Source organism: Zeus faber (genome assembly GCF_960531495.2).
Source record: "Zeus faber genome assembly, chromosome: 8".
In the NCBI taxonomy this organism is placed as follows: domain Eukaryota; kingdom Metazoa; phylum Chordata; class Actinopteri; order Zeiformes; family Zeidae; genus Zeus; species Zeus faber.
Genome location: NC_137195.1, coordinates 24,072,889 through 24,094,281, shown reverse-complemented (window position 1 = coordinate 24,094,281; position 21,393 = coordinate 24,072,889). Strand labels below are relative to the sequence as shown.

At 44.5% G+C, this 21,393-nt stretch overlaps 1 protein-coding gene across 1 annotated transcript in view; it reads right to left on the bottom strand.

Annotated features, from left to right (window-relative positions):
* sntb1 (syntrophin, basic 1) overlaps window positions 1–20,321 on the bottom strand; it is a 44,242-nt gene extending 23,921 nt beyond the window's left edge. Inside the window, exon 1 of the mRNA XM_080006186.1 lies at window positions 19,782–20,321. Coding sequence (XP_079862312.1) covers window positions 19,782–20,283 — 502 coding nt within the window. The 5' untranslated portion in view covers window positions 20,284–20,321. The remainder of the gene's footprint in view (window positions 1–19,781) is intronic.
* Between the last annotated feature and the right edge of the window lie 1,072 nt (window positions 20,322–21,393).

Genomic DNA, 21,393 nt, shown 5'->3' with positions numbered 1-21,393 from the left:
ACACTTCTGTCCCACTTACGCTTAAAGCTCAGAAATGGAAATAGAGTTTTCATTGGGCAAAAAAGACACTTGTTGGTATGACTGATATTTATGTTTCAGTAATCCTTTGGAAAGCACTCAAAGACTTGCCCAATATGTCCATTTGTAATATTCAATTACCTTATTAGCAGATATGCAGCCCTTGAATTATAGTTGACTTGGCTATGGTAATTAGGGCCTCAAGGCTAAGCAAGGACTTCACAAATTCTAAGGGGATGCAAATCAAATTCATGACTTATTCATTCAGTTTTGAAAAATATTTGTATAAGGTCTCATCATTGTGAGGTTTCCTCATTTTATTTTTTATAACATTGATATTGTTAGTTGCGAGTAAACAGCCATTTCTTCTCGTTTTCATTCCTCAAACAAATTGATATGAGACACGTCCAAGAGATAATCATTGCTTATTGAGGAACATGATCCCAACCCCACTGGACGGGACCTGGGACTCTTTCGGCTGATTTGACGCAACATCAAAATTTGGAGACGATAAAGGTTAGCAGGCAAACTGTCTTCACTGGGCATTTTCACTGGAATGTCACTGAGAACCAGCAATCCCATTTAAATGCTGAGAGCTAGGGTATCTTTCAGAATGCTGGAGAGCCATTTGTATTCGGCGACGCTATTGGACGGTAATTGCATCCGTGTTGCACCGGTGATCAGTGTCCAGAGTTCGGCCCTTGGTGACTCCGTTCTTGGACATAACGATTATTTTTGCATCTCAATTGGGAGTCGGACAAAGCATCACATCCCAACACCTTCAGCTAAAACGCTGACAGGCTCAACAGATGTGTCCCATGGCCTGTGGCCTCCCTCTTGTCATTTTCTCAAACATTACATAGGAGAAAAATAAAGAAAACTACTGGAATTTCAGTGTGAGGTCCATAATTCGGAAGCAATATATGTATATTATGTATATATACAGTATACATAGTAACAATGAACTCAATTTATGTTAATAGCTAAATGAGAGTATATAGAATATGGGAACGAGGAAATAAGCGTTAACTTCTTCCTTCTCCTTTTCAGACATGGCATTTATTTATTGTGAAGAATTTGCGAGTTTCTTTCATTTCCCTTTTTTTTTCAAGCTTATTTCTTGTGTTTCTTAGCTATTGTTTCGTGAAAGTCTGAAATTTAAAAAATGATCAGTCAATAAATATAATTTTCAACCTTTTTAACAAAGGGTAAATTAAAGAAGGTTTTTTTCTCCGCTGATTTTGAATACTGAATCAATGTTGGGATGGCAGGGAGGACACAGAACGCTTGTGGAGGTATGCGAAAGATCGAAACAGAAAAAGAGACACAATCTGTTTCTTATTTCCCCGCTCCTGAATTCTACAGAATCCTCCGTATGCCCTGGATGTTTTATTGGCATATCCCACTGTACGCATTGGCTGTAATAGGCGTAATACTGGTGGCTCACTGAGCTGTTATGAACCTGGAACCATTTGATCCCGACTACAAATCCAGAGCAGCCCACACACAAATCCGCCGCTGTCAGATGGGGAGACTAGAAAGAGGTCGATGGAATAGCGAGCGTGCGTCACTGAGCACAATGCCGGTCAATTCAGCCCGGAAGAATGGACCCAATCCGTTGGCGGCCTGGTTGTAATGGATGTGTAAACCGCTGGTTGTTTCGGGGGGGGGGGTTGATTTGGCCAGTAAGGATTACGTATATTTGAGACAAAGGAAATGATTTCATTTGGACTTTAAAATCAAGAACAGAAGAGGACGGGGGACTGGCAGGGACCTTTGGCGATTCAATGTTTCAATGATATCTAGCTGACGATTGGATATGCATTGTGATTCTTCTAGTGTTGCTCTTTTGCCAGTATCGCAATGCCACGTTTCGTAAACTGTTGATAGATTTTTACACCTAACTTTGCAAAATCTTCCTAGTTTTATATCATTTTTAGGTTTGTTCTATATTGCCACGTTTTTCTTGTTCATTGTGAATTTTAGGTTAATATGTTCTTGTTTATTACGGATTTTCTTGTATTGCTTGTTTTTTTTTGTTTGTTATTCATTTCAGGTTTATTGCATATTTTTATTCTATTGCTTTATAATTATTATTATTATTGCCTTTTGTTTTGATGTGAGCTGCTGTAACACCGCAATTTCCCTCTGGAGAAAGGGAGATGACTAAAGGAGATTAATAAAGTATCCTTCTATCCATCCATCCATCCGTTTGGGAGTCAAGAAGGCCATCGTAAGATGGCCAAAATAAAAAATAAAAATCCTGATACTTTTGATTTTCATCTCAGGTCCCTTTTAAATAGAAGAAAAACACAAAAGTATAATTATTCACTCTGGCTCTTTTGTTGCACACACACACACACACACACACACACACACACACACACACACACACACACACACACACACACACACACACACACACACACACACACACACACACACACACACACACACACACACACACACACACACACACACAAACGTTAAGATCAAGATCTGCCTCATTTTCTGGGTTCCAAATTAGGAAACCCCATAGGAAAACATGCAAGCACTTCAAGCACTGAGCATAATCATAATAATAAGAAGAGTGTGTGTGTGTGCGCGAGTTAAGTGGATGTCATTTTGGGAGGCAATTATTGATCGTCTTTATGTCAGCGCTGATCACACACACACACACACACACAAATCCATTAAATCATTTGTGCTTACTTTTTCAAAGCATACCGTTGTTGTTGTTTGATATACCACAGCTTTGGATTTGTATCATTTCTCATTAAGGTGACGCCAACCGACTGACCTTTGAGTGCAAACTCAAAGCTCGCAATGCCATGTCCAGATGAAGAGCTGCAGCTACACCCTTTCCATTCCAGTGGAGCAGAAAATAAACGGGGAGCGTTCCATATTGTTTATCCTCGTTACCCTGTGTGTGTATTCCCTCTGGGCCTGTTTCTATTCCACTATATGGAAGCTGGTACAGCTAACTCCTGGGTAGAACCTCACTGTAGTAATGATAAACAGAAATATATATATAAATAAAATACTGATTCTCAGAGGAGACGCTCCACTTGAGTGTCGACGGTAAAACCGGGTTAAATTAAATAAAAGTAAATTTCGCAATGGAATGTATTTAATTATATTTCTGAGTCTGTCTCAGACTCTTTGACATGTTTTACACACACACACACACACACACACACACACACACACACAGACAGACAGACAGACAGACAGACAGACAGACAGACAGACAGAGAGACAGAGTTTACTTGCTACCGTGACAATGAGCTGGTATCCTTGGCACTGGCACTCCACCCTCCTGCTTTCTCTCTCTGATACCGCTTTCCCACTGCACCAAAAACCCAGTAACACCTGCTAACATCTGGCATTTCTCATTAGTGGGAAAGGTTACACCCGAGTTTCAGTCCTGGGACAAATGACCCTGCCATAGTCACAGGTTTTTATCGGCTCCAGCACCACTTTTTTATTTTATTTATTTTTATTTTATTTTTTAAATCACATGCGGGGCCATAAAAAGTTTTGAGTGTGGGCACAGTTCCATGGCGACCACAGTGGAAAATGTTTGGGTCGTGCTACAACTCTGGTCTCACAAATGACTACTTACACTTACTATGCCTTATGCTGTCTCCAGACAGCTCCACTGAATAAAGCTGAAAGACCCTTTAAACCAACCAAGGCTCACTTGGCCTTGACAGGCTGTGATTGGGCCACTTGGGCAACCATCATAAGGCCCGCCCCCCAGTTTATATACTGGGTCACCGCCTGTCATTCTTCCACTGCAAATTCAGCTGGTCAGTGAGGCCACCGGTAAGAACTCTCGTTTTTTAAGTTTGTTAAAGCAGGGCTGTACACAATCCAAACGTTTGACTTCATTTCGAACTCAAGTTCTTACTATGCCATACTGTATACCAGGGGTATTCAATTAAAACTCAAAGAGGTCCAGTTAGAGAACATCTCAAGCAAAGGTCCGGAACATCAGTGCCATACTGAAGTAGCCAGGTAGTTGTATCAACGTCTGTATGTAGTAAACAACTGACTGTCAAATCAAATAAAGTGCAATTCAATAATATATCAACAATTGAAAATGAATTGAAAATTGAATTGAAAATTGATTTAAAAATAAAATACATAACAGAGCTTTTCAAAGATGTGCATCTTAAAATAAAGTGCTTCATTAGAATATAGTGTAGCTTGAGTTTACCTTTCCCTTCTTTTTTGTTAACTCCATTTCACATCTTAACTGATCTAACTAACTTACTAACTTATCTAAAATTTTAAAATAAAGAACACTCAATAACAACTGAACAGCTTTAACACTTTTCTCTTTCTTTCCCTCATAAATCACACTCCGCCACGGTTTTATTAATGTTCATTGTGGAGAAAGCTGCCTCACAGCTGTATGTAGAGCTGAACATGGTTAATATGTACAGGGCTACTTTTCTCAGACCTGGGAAAGCTGTCTCTGAGACTATTTGGAGCCAGAAAGTGGCAGGGTCAGTTCCTCCAAAAAGCTCTTTCAGGGCCACATTTAATTGGAGATTGACCAGTTGCATTTGGAGAGGCGTTGGCGTTTGCACACTTGAAGTGCTGTGTGACTCCCCTGATATCCTTGATGAGGAATGGGTTCTGAAGGAACAGTGTGAGCTGCTATAGCTGTAGCTGTCAAAACATTTGTTGAAGTTTACAATCAGCTTCTCAACAAAATCTACAAAAGAAGATACCACTCTCTCACGCTGAACCTGTTCCTGTACTGTTGGAAAGTGTGCACAGTGTCCCTGCAGGTCTTCCTTGAACACCTCAAGGTTCCTCTGGAACAAGCGAACCGCTGTCATCGGGTCAAAAACTGAATTGTCTTTGCCCTGTAGCTTTAAATTCAGTTAATTTAGGTGTGAAGTGATATCAACCAAAAAAAGCCACAATATTTATCTTCTTCTCATCTTCTAATAAGAGAAAAAGTGGTGTTGCCTTTGGCTCTTCAGCTGTGCCAAAAAAAGCTGCGATTTCCCTTGGGACTGACCAAAAGCACTCCAAAACCTTGCTTTTGCTGAGCCATCTGACATCGTTGTGCAGCAGAAGGTCATCAGCATGTGCATCCACTTCTTTGAGGAATTCCCTGAGCGTGCGATGTTGATGGGAAGAGAACGCCCTGAGAAAGTTAATCATTCTCATCATTGTGTTCATCACTTCAACATACTCATCTGAAAGGGAGCACAGGACCGATTGATGAATAATGCAATGATAAGAGATGAGCTCAGGATTGTCCTCTTCCATTCTTGCCCGTGGTAAGAATGGACATGAAGAATCTGTCTGTTCTTGATAAAAAGCTCTGTTCTCGCTGTCTACTTTTGTCTTTTTAGAGCGTGCCATGTGAAATTACTTCTCTCTGAATGACTTACTTAGTTCTCTCACTGTGTGACTCTTCAATCTTGTCTCATCTCTCGACTACGTGTAACAGTGAGACGCTTGACGGAATGCACAGATTTGATTGGCTGAGTAACATTACGTGAGATGATTTACAACACATACAATTGGTCCGTTACGTTCCTGGACCGCTCCTCCAGTACTGTAAAGGCAATAAAAGTTGTGCAGATTAAAATAGAAACCAAGATGTATAAATTCTCAATAATTTATGGGTTATAAGTCCGGGTCTGGACAGGACGGCGTCTGGGTCTGGATCTGGACTGCGGTCCGCCAATTAGTGACCTCTGCTGTATACCCTCAACCCTCACTGACCGCGAGATCAGAACCGATGTGTCCTATGCAGGCCCCCAAAGGCAAGGCCATAGAACCCAGGATCGGAGTTGTCCATTCCAAGGACCAACTGGTAGATGTTACATCAAACTCCAATTCATGCGTACAAGAACCCATTCATAGGGTGTGGAGGTGAAATATATCACCGTCATCCCCTCACCCCCACCCCAATGCTCGTAGGTGGGGATTCCGCATACAGCTGAGCTTGTATCACCTGACCGTAACAACTCTCACTCACGTAGCCTAACTCTGTACGCTGGCTAGCACCAGGGGGCTGTCAAAACAGCCTGCGCCAGGTCAAGACTAGAATCCGGTGAACGTGCGTGGGGTAGCCCAGGATGCAGCACCGCAAACCTCCTTGACAGAAAGCCCTCTTAACAGCGCCCACGAGGTAGCCATACCCTTAGTAGAATGCGTTTTTAGACCCTCTGGGGGTTCCTGCCTCACAGAGGAGTAGAGATCGCTTCCACTATCCAGTGAGAGACTGGGTTTCCCAAACCGACAAAAAGCAGGTTGGTCCACAGAGACCAATAGCGCCCGGACAGGGCACAGAGTATGCTGCCTCTCATCCTACTCTGACCGAAAAAGAGGAGGAGAAAATGAAGAGAGATCAATCGTGGTCGATTTGAATCTCGCTTTTATGTTCTTGGGCTGAAAAGCCGGATAGGGTTTCAACTTAGGTATATATTTACTTCACTTCACATCCTACTTAGGTATATATTTTCTATATATTTTATGATGTTAAGAGTGCTTTTCTCACTTTTTGATGCTGTAACTGTGCAAATTTCCCCGTTGTGGGACTAATAAAGGTTTATCTTATCTTAACCCTCCGATTATCCGTGCGCCAAGCAGGACTGATGGACAGACAGTGTGGCCAGGTTTCCCACATGTTTTGCAGAGACAACTGCCAAAAGCAGCGCTGATCCCACCTCATGGAGAGGTTAGAATGGGGGTGCCATTAATGCATTCAACACCAAAACCAAATCCCATTTTGGAGTCAGCGACCGCACCTGCGGTCATAACCGGCGGGTGCCCTGCATGAACCTGAAAGCCAAAATGTGGCTTGCCATCCACTCAATTATGACAGGCCGATATAGCGGCCAGATACACCTTGAGGGTGGACAGTGCCAATCCTTTTACATGTATGCCTTGGAGGAAACTGAGTATGACCCCAATATTAAAGAGTAATGAGTCATCTCCACGCACCATACATCAGCACTCAAAGCCTAGCCACTTGGATGTGTAAAGCACCTTCGTTGACGGGACGCTAGCGCTTTGAATTATTTTCACCACCTCCATGGGTAAGCCATTGTTTAACAGCTCGTCCCACTCAAGGCCAGGTGAGCCAGTTCCACCCTGTCCTCCCTCACCTTGTCCAGCACATGCTGTAACAGCGGGAGACAACGGAATGCATACAGAAGAGCCCGAGGCCAGTGGTGAGCCAGAGCGTTGTGCCCCAAAGGATGGTTTTTGTTCTGAATGGAGTACCATAGAGGACAATAAGCTGTGTCTCGTGAAGCAAATAAATGCATCTTTACTCGGCCGAATCAACGCCAGATCATATCCATGACCAGCGGATGAATGCGCCAATCTGATGCTTGCGGCCGTCCCCTCGATAATAAGCTCGCTCCCAGGTTTTCCCTGCCCTGAATGTGAGATGCTGACAGGGAACAGAGGTGGAAATGGGCCCACAGGAGAATTCTTGAGGCGACCTGATGCATGGCTAGGGAGCAGACAGCACCCTGACGATTGATAAAAGCAATCGTGGTGGTGGTTTCGGAATGTATCAAAATGTGGTGTCCCCTCACCTGCAGAGCAAAGTGCAACAAGGCCAACTGGACTGCCTCCAATTTCAATACGTTGATGTGTCGGGACTGGTAAGCCCCCTAGTGCCCGCTGACCATTCAGCCATCACAAACAGCACCCAAGCTGTACATAGAGGCATCTGTTTTTATCACCAAATGCAGTGTCACCGGACCCAGACGGCCCCCTTCCATGAGATTGCCGTGGGTTAGTCAAAACCTCAGGCCGTCTTGATACTCCTGTATAATGGTCAGTACACAAGAGTGGTCCCCGGACCCTGCTGTTTTATAAACCAGTGTGGCAGGGGTCTCATTCTGAAAAGACCCAGTGGGACTGCGCCTGAGGGAGCTGCAATCAAGCCTAGCAGGACCATAACCCAACGTGCCCTGGCAACCTTGCACAAGGACAGATTGCAAGCTGCAGTCACCACAGCCAATCTCCTTTTCGGAGTCGGCCGTACATGCATCGACCGAGACCTAAGTACACAGTACGCTGGGCTGGAACCAGAGCGCTCTTTTTCCAATTCACCAGCAAACCCGCATCCCGTGAGGGAGTGTGCAGACTCCTTGGACCCCGCTATTATCAGGAGAGTGTTCGGATATGAGAAAACCTTTATTCCCTGGGTGTGCAGACAGCAATAGCTGCCTCTACACAAATAGTGAATATTTTGGGGGCCACAGAGAGACCGAATGGGAGAAAACAATACTCGTATGCTATTTCCCGAAAGGCAAACCTTGGACATTTCATGTGCCTTTCCACAATAATTATGTGAAAGTAAGTATCTTTCAAATGCACTGATGTGAACCAGTCTCCCCATTGGATCAATTTGAACAGGTAACTGTGTGTTAACATTCAAGGCGGGAGCTTTCACAATGTTTTGTTTAAAATTCTCAGATCCACAATTGGATTTTTTTGGAATGAGGAAATATTTACTGTAGAAGCTGCAGTTTTCTCTCTGTCCACTATGGGTCAAAAAGCGCCCTTCTCCAGCAAAGACTGAAAATCCCCTTCCAGGATGGAGACGGTTGAGTCCAAGACTTCCATCTGTGTGACTCCAGGAAACACTGGTGGATGAAGGGCGAACTGCAGTGCATAGCCCTTTAAAATCGTCCTCTCTAGTGGGCTTGGGCTGATTTACGATTACATGGTCCATCGGTGATCAACTCCATCGATTGCGATTGATATTGATGACAGATGTTTTTTGGTGTTAAGGTTCGAGGTTCATGAGGAGTTCCTCATGAATATATCTTGCCCAGACATTTGCCACATTACATTACGTTCTATGCGTGCGCAGTGGGGTACAATCATATACGATACAATCGCTGCACCCCAGTGATCTCCGATTTGAATTTTGCAAGATCACCCAAGCCTACTCTCTAGCCAGAGAAACTGTGCATGTGCATCTCCATACGCTTACACAACTGAAGAGGCATGCCCTGGTTTCTGGTAGTGATGGAACCAGAGTGGATCCGCCCACAAACTGAGCCTCCGGCCACATTTTCTGGGCAGGGAGGTCACACCTGAGGCCTCACATGAGGCTTCAGACTCATATTTTAGTTGCGGGCCATGATGCTCATGTTTCTGGGTGGACAGGGGGCCCCGTTAAAGAAACTGGGAAAACACACTAGAGGGACAGAGGGGAAATAAAGACTGTATTTTGTGTACATTAACCACACGGCTTTCGCATTCGTATCCCCGCAGGTCATCTGAGAGTTGACATTGGTAAGTTGGAAGGAGAACCGAATGAGGCGGACAGACAAAACAACGCTTTGACCGAGCTGATTGCAGCGTGAGGGCTTTGGTTTCTTGCAGGCATGGAGCAGGTAGAAAGTACTGGAGCCAATAAAAGAAAAGACCTTCACACATCTCACCTCAAGGCATCTTTGTAATGACCACAAAGACAAACAAAGACTTAACTCCTCCGTGTTACCTACACCTGTTCTGGACGCTGTGGACTTTCCCCCTCTCTCCAAAGACACAACACAAAGGTAGCCCACCAACATTAAAAGACCAATACAAGATAATATGAAAGGTGAACTTTATAGAAATTCTTGCCAAGGACCGCATGGAATCTAGTGTGTGAGTGTGACTTACTGTACAAACATTAGTTATTTTGAGTGTCCGATCACTTTTAATTTTGAGAGGAACATCTTGATGTTATGTGGTATTGCAATATAACACAAAATAACAATGTGAATCATTGTTTTTACGCACGGAGAACACATTGGCAAACATGGTTTAAAATTGACTTGCTTATTATTAGGTTAGTTTTAGGGATGGGCATTTTCATTTTTTTAGTGGCAGACTTCAACAAGAATTTCAGTCGATTAGTCGTGATGTCATCACCCCCCGATATACAGACCATTATGTTGAGTTCAGACTATACGATTATAGGCTGATTTTCATTTCATTTTTTTTTTATAACCTGTAATGTCAGCATGCTGGGCATACAACACAGAGTATTCGTATTATATTGCATTCAGGACAGAGTTAGTCTGCAAGTGGAGTTGAAGTTCTCAACCTGCAATGAGACTCTTTATTTATTCTTAAATCATCAAGAACTACTGCAACAACTCTGTCCTGTGGATGACCTGTGGGATGACAAGAGCACAGCTTTTCTATTGTACATGACTGCCAACAATCCTCCTCTTTGGAGAACGATCTTTCCAGGTTTCGGTCTATAAATAACTAATCATTACTCCAAGAGGAGGAGAATCACCACAGGTGAAACAAATAAACATAGAACCAAACAACAACATTAACATGGAAAAGTGTAAACATAAAAACATCAGATGAGATGTATCGAGAAACAGAAACAGAGTTAATTAAGTCCAGGAAAACTGGAACAGCAATTCGGTATGTGGCCTCTTCCAGTCATAGTTATGGCAGTAAATGAGGGAGGAAAGGAGAGGGATGTAAATAGGAGGGTGTTGTGGGTGTGTTCAAGGCAGATGCTGGGGATGTGTGTGTGCGCCTGTGATGAATCCATCTGTATGTATGTATGTATGTATGTATGTATGTATGTATGTTTGTTTGTATGTTTGTGTGTGTGTTTGTGTGTGATGTGTCCACTGGTGAGTGTGAGGGACTTGTCCCAATTGGTTCTGGTGTATGAGTTTGGAATTATATCCTGGCGCCTCCAAGCAGCGGAAAAGGCCCTGAAGCTACCCCTGAGTCCTGCAGCCATATAGACACTCCACGAGTGTAGGAAAGCCCCAATCACCCCGCCCTGCATCCACGGAAGACCCCCAAGCACTCAGAGAGGCCGGAAGCCCGCAGAGCACATCCACGCACGGCCCCGAAGAACATAAACAAGTCCCAGAGAGAGCAATGAGACCCTGCACCCCTGAGGCACACACATACAACCCACCCCCACGTCTAAGACGCAGGCGCAGGCGCAGAACCTGGGCCGCAGATGCCAGGCACGGACCGCAGGTCCCGAGCCAGGTCCCGCTCCGACAGACCAACCACCCGAAACCACCATTGCAGCGCCCCAGAAACCACCCGGCACCAGGCCCAAGCTGCCAGGACCCGAAGCCATCCAACAGGGGGCCCATTCGGCAGGGGGCCAATCCAGCAGGGGGCCCATCCGGCAGGGGGCCCATCCGGCAGGGGGCCCATCCGGCAGGGGGCCCATCCGGCAGGGGGCCCACTGGCCAACCACACCCCCACACTAATCTACCAGCACCCCCCCATCCCGGATACCCCCTTGCTCGATGTGTGCTGTTGGCAATTGCACTTAAAATTGTGGGGCGTGGGCTGATTTTCTGCTCACCGACAGGTTATTGGAGATCACAGAGCAAAGCCCCAGATCGAGGGCAAATCATAGCGCGCTCCTGTGAGAGACGAGAGTGTTGTGTGAACTGCTCACGACTCGATCCGAGCGCTCATTGAGCGCTCGCTGACGCCGGCGAGATATCAAGCATGTTCAATATCTGATCTGGTCGGGATAGAGTTGGGAGTGACGCAACAAGCTACAGCCAATGAGCGAAGACACAGGGTGGGGGGGTCTTTGAATCTAGGATGATGAGTTTGTTACTTTTGTGGCACGTCGATTTTGTACCAATAGATAAGACCATGAGTGAAGTAAATATAATTCTTCATAACACAATCAATAAGGCTTTCTTCAACCAAACCAAGACCATACAAAGTCAAGTCCAATAGTATCTGGAGCAGCTTGATTGCTATGGTGACAACTCTCATACTCTCGTATTTTGGAACTCAAAAGAGGTATGCGGAGGACATCAATTCAAAGTCCCAACTAAGGGTGCATTCAGGACAATTAAGAATGACAGCGGCCTTTTTATTTTGTCTTTAGAGTGTACAATTGGCCTGGGTAAAGGCTGCTCACAAACTTTGACTCCCCACACTGTCATGATACAAATGATTAGTCTATCTTCCGTTCTACCTTTTACTACCCATTAGAATATTGTGTTTGCAATCTATCTAGCTTCTTGACAACAGCGTTCTGTCTACATCATCTATATTGAACTTGGCATGTTCATAGGAAACATATTGCCGATCATTGACTGTCAATTGAGCCAAACTCAGTTTGGGCAAACTCAGTGCATGGCCATTCTCTTTTCTTTGAAGAATGAGAATACATTTGATCTCTTGGATGAAAAGTGCAATTATCAATAAATATCCCTTTATCTTCTTGGCTCACGTTCACAAAACAGAGATTCATACTTGTGCTGTACCTTGCAGTTTATAAATGACTTGCGTGTTTTGTGCATTAAAAGCAAGCCTGTTTGTCTTTTGTATTGGTGAACTCCAAATAGTTCATTTCTTTCAGAATAGCACCTTATCCTACAAACTTATTTTAATATCCACTGCAAGCCAGTGGTTGGTTCCCTTCTATAAATAACTTTCAGACATTGAAACAGAGACATTACACTCCATGGATCATCATATCATTGCAATAGATTCCATCCATCCAGAAAAATCTCTTGTTTCAATTTATGATGATGGCCTGGTTCAATAAAGCATGTCACTGCCTTTGAATTTGGAGCCAACAAAAGTAGGCCAATTTTGGCAGCTTCAGTAAAATAAACCAGCAACAATATTTACACTTATTTTTAAACCTTATGACAGTAACTCTTTGACCAAAAAAGAGCTCCCGTGGATAATTGTGGTTTTACCCCAATGTACCGGACCACACTATCGTTCTGACCAACTTACAAACTTAAACCCCGCACAAAGTTAGTGGCCGACCATGTGTGTTTTCTGTTTGACACCTGCAATTTTCACATTCTGTTCATTGGGTTTTCTAGTTCTCAACAATTTTTCAAGAAGTTTTCTTATGAGTTTACATGTTGCATCTTGAACCAAGTGAAATTCCTTGAATGACCCCTCACCTACATAGCAAGAAAAGTGTCTCTCCGGCATGTCATGCTTCAATATTCTCTCTCTTTGGTAAATGTTTGCTAATGTATATGGTAAACCTTCTCTCAAACTTCAACATTCCGAGCAAAAACGATTGAAAGAATCCTCCAGATACAGGCACACAAAACTCATCCGTTCAGTCATCAGCGAATGCACCCAAACCCAGAATCAATGCAGAATCAGATCCCAGGGCTACAGTGAACATTACGACCGTTGAGTCGCATTTTGCGACCATTTTTGGAGACAGTGCCACTAAATTTTATAACTAGGAGCACCAGCGCGACTGGTAAATATGCCGACTGTTTTTATGGGGGGGTTTTAATCGTCATCATATAATCAGTAGGAGTCACTGAGAAGGTGTCTCAATTACGTATGGTGCTTGTTTCGTTCCATGAAGAGACATAAAATAAAATAACCTTTCTGTAAAAGCACTACTGTACTTCACTATGTGACTTTTTCCTTTAAAATAAAACAGCACATTGTTATTTCTGTAATTTGTCTATTTATTACCAAAGCACCCATCAGTAATACAGTTAAAATGGAAAACAATACAAATGTCTTGCGTTGCATGTGGAATTTCAGTGGCGCTCTTAAATTTTGCGCTGGTGCTCATGAGATTTTCAGTAGGGAGTACCAGTGCTACTAGTGGAGTTAGTTACTAGTTAGTCTGGAGCCCTGGATCCCTCTTTTCACATTTACTGGTGCTTTCAGCACAGTTTCGCGACAAAATCAATGTGTAGTACAAATCCTTGCCAATGGGCCAGGATACATACAAACTGCCCTCATAAAAACACACGTAGCACAGGTATGTAAGTGACTTAAGCCCCTTTCCCACATGGAATCCATAACATTGCTGGATAAAAAATATCCGCCAAAGGCAATAGGTAGTCATTCACACATTGGCCTCCTTTACGGAAAAGTTCCGTATGGAGTCTGTTCCAACATTAGATGACAGATACAGTTACAGATACAGTATGTAATGGGTTAGGTTTAGTACGTTATGTCCAGTGTAGATGCGATCGCTTGGACAATCTGTCGGCAAAGACGTACAATCTCAATCGGTTTCCTTTTTTTCCTGGCTCTCAGAGACCAGCGCTTCGGTTTCCACCTCCCCGTCTCCCCGCCCTCCAGGACGGACTCTGTTCCCTCCGCTGTCGGAGAGGAGACAGAGCCCCTGGATGAAATAAGCTTACCCCAATGTTATTAAATCAGTGTGATCTTTATCAACCTGTCCTACACTCTCTACCTCGGAGAAGGAACGTTCTCCACCCGTTCAACCTCTCCCTGTCCGCTTGCTCCATCTCCACGCTCCGGTGCAGCCGGCGGGCAAGAAGGTACTTGTGCCGGATGTCCCTAATTCTAAAAGACACGTCTAGGATGTGAGTAGCATTTTTAAGAAGAAGAATTATAACATTTAAGAATAAAAATAAATAAAAGTCTTTGCAGCTGACTGAGCTCCACAGTTCAGAACCGACTAGCTTTTTTGCCTGAATGTTTTATTTTTCTTTCGGAAAACAAATAATATTTGAATTATGTGTACGAAATAAATATTCGTAAAAACCCACTGCTTTTGCTTATCCAGTATTTGCCTCCATGCCTACTTTCAGTGCTTGTAGCGGCAATGTTACCGCTTCCATTCACAGCCGTTACGGCATTTTCTCGGAAATGATACTCGGTCGAGAGTGGGAAATTTTACGGAATGAATGATTTTACTTTTGCGGAACATCAACACCAGGTTGTGTTCATACATTACTCCAATAGGGTACTTTGCCAGTTGATTTACAGCTTTCATTCCATGTGGTAAAGGGGCTATACAGTTGATTGCTAAGTAGCAGAGGAAAAGAGCTTAAATTAGACTTTTGCCATTTCCAGTGATTACTGCTGTTTCAGAGGGGCCAGAAAGCAAATGTTTTGTTCTGTCTCCTGTTCCATCTCGTCACATGAATTCAAAAGAATTGACCCTAGAATATACACTGATCAGCCACAACATAAAAACCACCACTTATAACCATTGGTATTGTGTAGCTCCCCCCCGTGCCTCCAAAACAGCTCTGACCCGTAGAGGCATGGACTCCACATGACCTCTGAAGGTGTCCTGTGGTATCTGGCACCAAGACGTTAGCAGCAGATCCTTTAAGTCCTGTAAGTTGCGAGGTGGGGCCCCCATGGATCGGGCTTGTTGTTCCAGCACATCCCACAGGTGCTCGATCGGATCAGTCCCGAACATACACATGATGTAGAAGAAAACATGATTCATCAGACCAGGCGACCTTCTTCCATTGCTCCATGGTCCAGTTCCTACACTCACGTGCCCATTGTAGGTGCTTTCAGCGGTGGACAGGGGTCAGCATGGGCACTCTGACCGATCTGTGGCTACACAGCCCCATACGCAGCAAGCTGCGATGTACAGTGTGCTCTGACATCTTTCTATCATAGCAGCATTAACTTTTTCAGCAATTTGTGCTACAGTAGCTCTTCTGTGGGATCAGACCAGGCGGTCTAGGCTTTTCGCTCCACAATTTGGCCCTGTCAAAGTCGCTCAGATCCTTACACTTGCACATTTTTCCTGCTTCCAACACATCAACTTCAAGAACTGACTGTTCACTTGCTGCCTAATATATACCACCCATTGACAGATGCCATTGGAACGAGATGAGCAATGTTCAATTCATTCACAACCACCTCCACCTGTCAGTGGTTTAAATGTTGTGGCTGATCAGTGTATCTTTACATCATGAATATTGAGCTTAACCTAAATATGTGTTCAAACGGTGCTGGGAGGATGTTTGCATAATTCTCTCTCTCTTCCAAGGATTTATGGAGGAAACTAAAGTAGCTACAGTATAAAATAATTTCCGTAATAGCTTTGGCATCATTTCCACCATGGATTGCCTACTGCTGTAGGTGGTAAGCAAAGATATTAAGAATTGCAGCCAGTTTCAAGTTTCATTAAAATCAGCCACCAAAATAATATCCATTCAAATATATATCAGGCTGGCACAATAACCGTCAGATGGGAATTCCAGACAAACTTGTAAGGGAGAAATAGAAGAGACCCTGACACGATGCCTGCAATGAGGAAAGCAGCAGATTTTCACTCTGGATTGTTGTGAAACACTGATAACAACAGAAAATAATAGAGCGGTGGCTGAAGTGGGCAGGCCGGGCCAGACAAATGGTAAATGATGACAGGATCAGGCTGGCGTCATTTGTCATCTTCCCTCCGGTCATCACCGCCAGCAATACCAACCCAGTCGGTACTGTCTGTGCTATCATGTGCTCACAAAGAGACACTCTGCAAACAGTAGTACAGGTGATGATAGCTTGGATGAGGACATAAACATTAAGTTTGGCAAACAGTCTGTTTTTCACTCACATTACAAAACACACATCAAATACACAGATTATAGCATCAGAGTCTAGAAGAGGGCACTGCCAATGTCTACCACACACACACACACGCACACGCGCAAGGTGATGGCAGGCGAGGCATGTCGGAGGTCAACGAGGGGTAACCGTGCACTGACTCCTTTCCTGTTGTGCACTGACATGTGCTTCTGTCCTGACTCTCATCAATTCTGTCGGTTTCCAAGAGTAAATGACTACCCTCGAGGCAGTGGTGGCACTTAGAATTAACTTATAACAGCAGGTCAGGTCAGGGACCCTGACCTTGAACATCTCCCTTGGTTTCTAATCATTTTTACTGTTTAGTTGACAATATTTAAAATGTTTCTTCCGATTGATCAATGGCGAATAGGAACTTTGTCAGTTGAAACCTCACGTCTAAAAGAACTGTCTCCACCTTCCCTGTTACCAGTGAGCCCTCCTTATCCCTCTGTGAACGTGTGAATTCTGCATGTGGACCTGAGGAGGAGCAGCAGACCGGTTTTTAAACAAACAAATTGGGGGTTGTTCTGTCATCGCAAATGAAAATTCTCAAGGTTTTTGTGTCAGGTGGAGTGGTAACAGTAGAACAGACAGTGTGAGTTCCCGGGGCCCATAATTCTTAGCGTGCACGGACACACACACACACACACACACACACACACACACACACACACACACACACACACACACACACACACACACACACACACACACACACACACACACACACACACACACACACACACACACACACACACACACACACACACACACGTTGTTGTTCCTGCATCTGCTCAATCGCAGATTCATATCACAAGGAATTGTCGCTTAAAACGGATGCCGCTCGATTCAAAATCGTCACTGTTTTCGCTTGAAGGCAGTACTCAGACACCTCAATCCTCCGCACCACCATCACAAGAGCCCCCCAAGGCTGCGTCATAAGTCCTCTGCTGCATTATCTGTACACTCATGACCATGTAGCCAAGAGTAGCTCCAACACCGTTGTAAAGTTAGCTGACGACACAGTTGTGGTGGGTCTGATCTCAAACAAAGATGAGGTCTTCCGGGGAGAGGTGGAGGACCTGACACGGTGGTGCCAGGCCAACAGCTTCTACTTGAATGGCAAAAAAAAAACAAGGAACAAAACGTGGCCTTCAGAAGGACGCAACTGAGGATATACACCCCCCTCACCATCAACGGGGCCCCAGGTGAGAGGATGAGCAGCTTGAGGTGCCTCAGTATAAATATCACCGAGGACCTGACAAGGACATTTCACACAGATACAGGTGAAAAAGGCAAGGAAGCCCCTTTATCACCTCAGACAAATGAGGAAGTTCAGAGTCTCCCCCACAGATCCAGGAAACCTTTTAAACTGATGCCAACGAGATCATTCTGTTAGAGTCCATAACCGCCTGGTGTGGGAACTGTTCCTCTCAGGACCACAAAGGCCTGCAGAGAGTGGTACGCCTGGCTGAACGTACCATGAGGATGGCACTCACCCCCCTACAGTACCAATACTGCATTCACATGGAACACGGAGACGGCATAACGGCATAATATTATATTATTATATAAGTAATAATGTGGAGCCGCAACTTTACCAGACAAATTGCGCCACGCGAGACTACCACGTCCAAATCCTCCATCTGCTTCCTCGCTACAAGCACCAAACAGCCTCCATGCAATTTATAAATTGGAAAAAAAAAAATTAATAAACTTTCAAATCATTCCACGGTTTTTATTTAAGCCATTTAAGTGCGACATTCCAGGAAAAAAAAACAAAAACGGCATCTACCGGATCAGATTCCAAAACTCCGGGTCTCCGGCAGCTGCAGTAGACATGAGCAGTAGAGTCTGCTTCTCGCCTGTGTAACATCCGGTTGCAATGCCGTCACACAGGACGGCAGAAAGTTAAAATATTTTAACCCGGACGGTAAATGCTGTGTACCGTTGACGTTTACCGGTCTTCTCTGCCGGTGTCGTGCCAAAAAGAGATCGTCCGCCAAAAACAGATTGCCAAAAAGTGATTGCAGCATCAACCCTGTCACAGAAACCTTATTTATGCCTCAAAATGACTTGGTTTCATTCATGAGAGTTATATTTGAAAGTTTTAAAAGCCCACTGTCCTTCTCACCCGTTGAAATGCCTATAAAAGGGCCAAAGCCAGTAACGTTTAGTTTTTCACGACAAAACTTGATTGCAGCTCCGACCTTGTGACTAAAAGGTTGTTTCTGCCTCAAATGGTTTAATTTTACTCTTGATTGTTATATTTCACAGAATATAGACCACCCAGTCCTATTTACACTGTTCCAGTGGCTACGATCAGGCAAACGCCTCCGCAGCCACAAGACCAGAGCAGAGGGACTCAGAAAGAGCTTCTTCCCCCAAGCCATAAGCACAATGAACTCTGTCACAAACTAGGACTCACCTCATAAATACTGTGTCCACCTCACTGCTGTAATAGTTGCACACATTTATATTCCTCGATATTTATTATTATTCTCAGTTCACAACTAAGCACAAAAAATATTGCACAATGTACATGATTATAGTCATCATTTTAGTGGATCCAGTATTTTTTTTCTTTTTGATGCTATATATAGATTTGTATTTCTTATTAACCTTAATAGTATTTTCATTCTCATTTTTTATTTTGATCATGTTTTTTTTTTTCTATCTGTATGTGACAAAATTCTTTTTAATCTTCGATCCAAGGATAAGACCTTTTTTTTTTACCACAAGGAACAAAAACAGAATGCCTTGAAATGTCTTCACTTTGACAAGACCTAAATCTTAAATTCTAACTACTGTATGTTGGTACATCCTCTTTACCTCCCTCATTCCTACCTCACCCTGCTCTCCCCTTTCTTTCAAGGTGTCTTGCACCGTGGAGTTTTGTTTTTTATTTCGATGTGGAATGTGAAGCTTGTGAGGCCCTTTGAGGTTGTACCGTGATTCAGGAGTATAGAAGTCAACTTGACTTGAATTGTCACAATGTGAACTGTAACTTAATGTGATTAAAGAAGGGCGGAAGGAAGGAAAACCAGAGATTTTTTATTAATACCTCAATATTGCTCATTTGACGATATTTCGTCAATGACTATGGATAATTTAAAAATCAGGAAGACGCATGTAAAATATTTAAAAAAAATACTTTTTACACTGCAGAAACACAGCTTTAATGGCCTTTCGAATAATGAGGACACATATCTCAAGTGTCCAATGCTGGTGGGTATTCAGGTATTTTGTCCCTTCTTTTAAGACGTATGCACACACACATCCTTTCCAACCAACTGTATTCCTTGTGCGCGCACACACACACACACACACACACACACACACACACACACACACACACACACACACACACACACACACACACACACACACACACACACACACACACACACCTTTACCTTCCAGGGTCACCTCTCTGCCGGCCCGCTTCAGCGCCTGCACGGCCTCGTCGTGGGTCGCGTCCCGCAGATTGACGCCGTTGACCGACAGTACGGCGTCGCCCACGTACAGCGCCTGGGTTCGGTCAGCGGCCAGCCCCCTGAAGATCTTACTGATGAGGATCGGCATCTTGTTCTCCCTGCCGCCCTTGATGCTCACCCCGAGCCCGCCGACCTCCTGCTTCGACACCCGGACGCAGCGCTTGCGGTTGGCGATCGCCTCCGGTACCGGCTCCGGGGAGTCGGCGAATGGACCGGCTCCGGGGTGCTGTTCTCCGGGGTGACCGGCGGTGTTGTTGTTGCCGTTGTACGAGCCGTTGAGCGCCCCGTCCTCGCAGCTCACCGTCAGCGAGTCCTCGCTCAGCTCGGCCAAAACTTTGTGCCACCGCTCCCGCACCCACACCTCCACGGAGCCACTTTTCCGCACCGCGGCCACACCGGCCGCCGTGACCACAACCGCCATCTGGGCCGCCGCCACCCGGACTCGGACGTCGCCCCCCACCGCCCCACTCACAAGTTTGCTGAGGGACTTGTCCGGGCTCCGGCTCCGGCTCCGGGACCGGGACTGAGACTCCGCCGCTCCGGCTCCGCCTCCCCCGGACTCTACACCCTCGTCCGCGCTGGGTGGAGTTTTACTCCATCTCACCTCCTAATATTGTGACTTTGTTCTGCTATTCCGGCCACACCGCAGCTGGAAGCAGCAATGAGCGCCCTGTCCAGACGTGGTGAATGCACATGGATCCAGACTGAGTGTGGACGCAGCTTGAGGCGGGTTTTGCTGGTCACACCTGCTTTTATGTCACCAGGCTCCAAACAATTACAACAAACAGCATCGATTTTTTTTTTTTAACAAATCGTCTCTTATTGTATCTGGAAATATTTACAAATAAATATTCGCTTTTTACAAATTTCCTTTTTTTTTTAACTCATTGTATTTATTTTTTTTTTTTTACAAATCTCCGCATGTGACGTCACACGGTATATTGACTCACCCGTGACATACAATAGATCGAGTGCGTTGACGCGATTCAACTAAAGAATCGTTTGAACTTCGTAATTGAAAGCCAATATGACCAGATGACAGAAGGTCTGTAAATATCCACATCCAGGGCGGTGTTGTGTTGCGGGCCCACGCTCATCCATTCACGCCGTGGAGTGCGATCGGGGGCGCGCTCGAAGGAACGTGCCCGTGCAGGTTTGGAGCGGCCTCCACGTTTCAGAAACTTTTGAGGTGGAGAGAAGCCCCCACCCCCGCCGGGCAATGCCCCTGACCTTTGACCTTTATTATCATTTCAAACTAATATCTCTCTGCTGTGCAGTCAACGGTTATCATTATTATCACAAGGATGAGAAGGATTTCTTATCTTACTGTATTTGCACAGTTGGGGTTGAGCTTGACCTCCAGGGGTTAATAAAGGTTGTTTTTTGAAATCGTATTTTCTATCATAATTGTATTTATAACACTGTTAACATTCATTTGAGTTTGCTGCTCCTCTCCGTGTCAATCAGTGAATTCCAAAAATCAAGTGACAGTGGCTGCATTGCTTTTAAAGCGCGGCGCAAGTGTCTACAA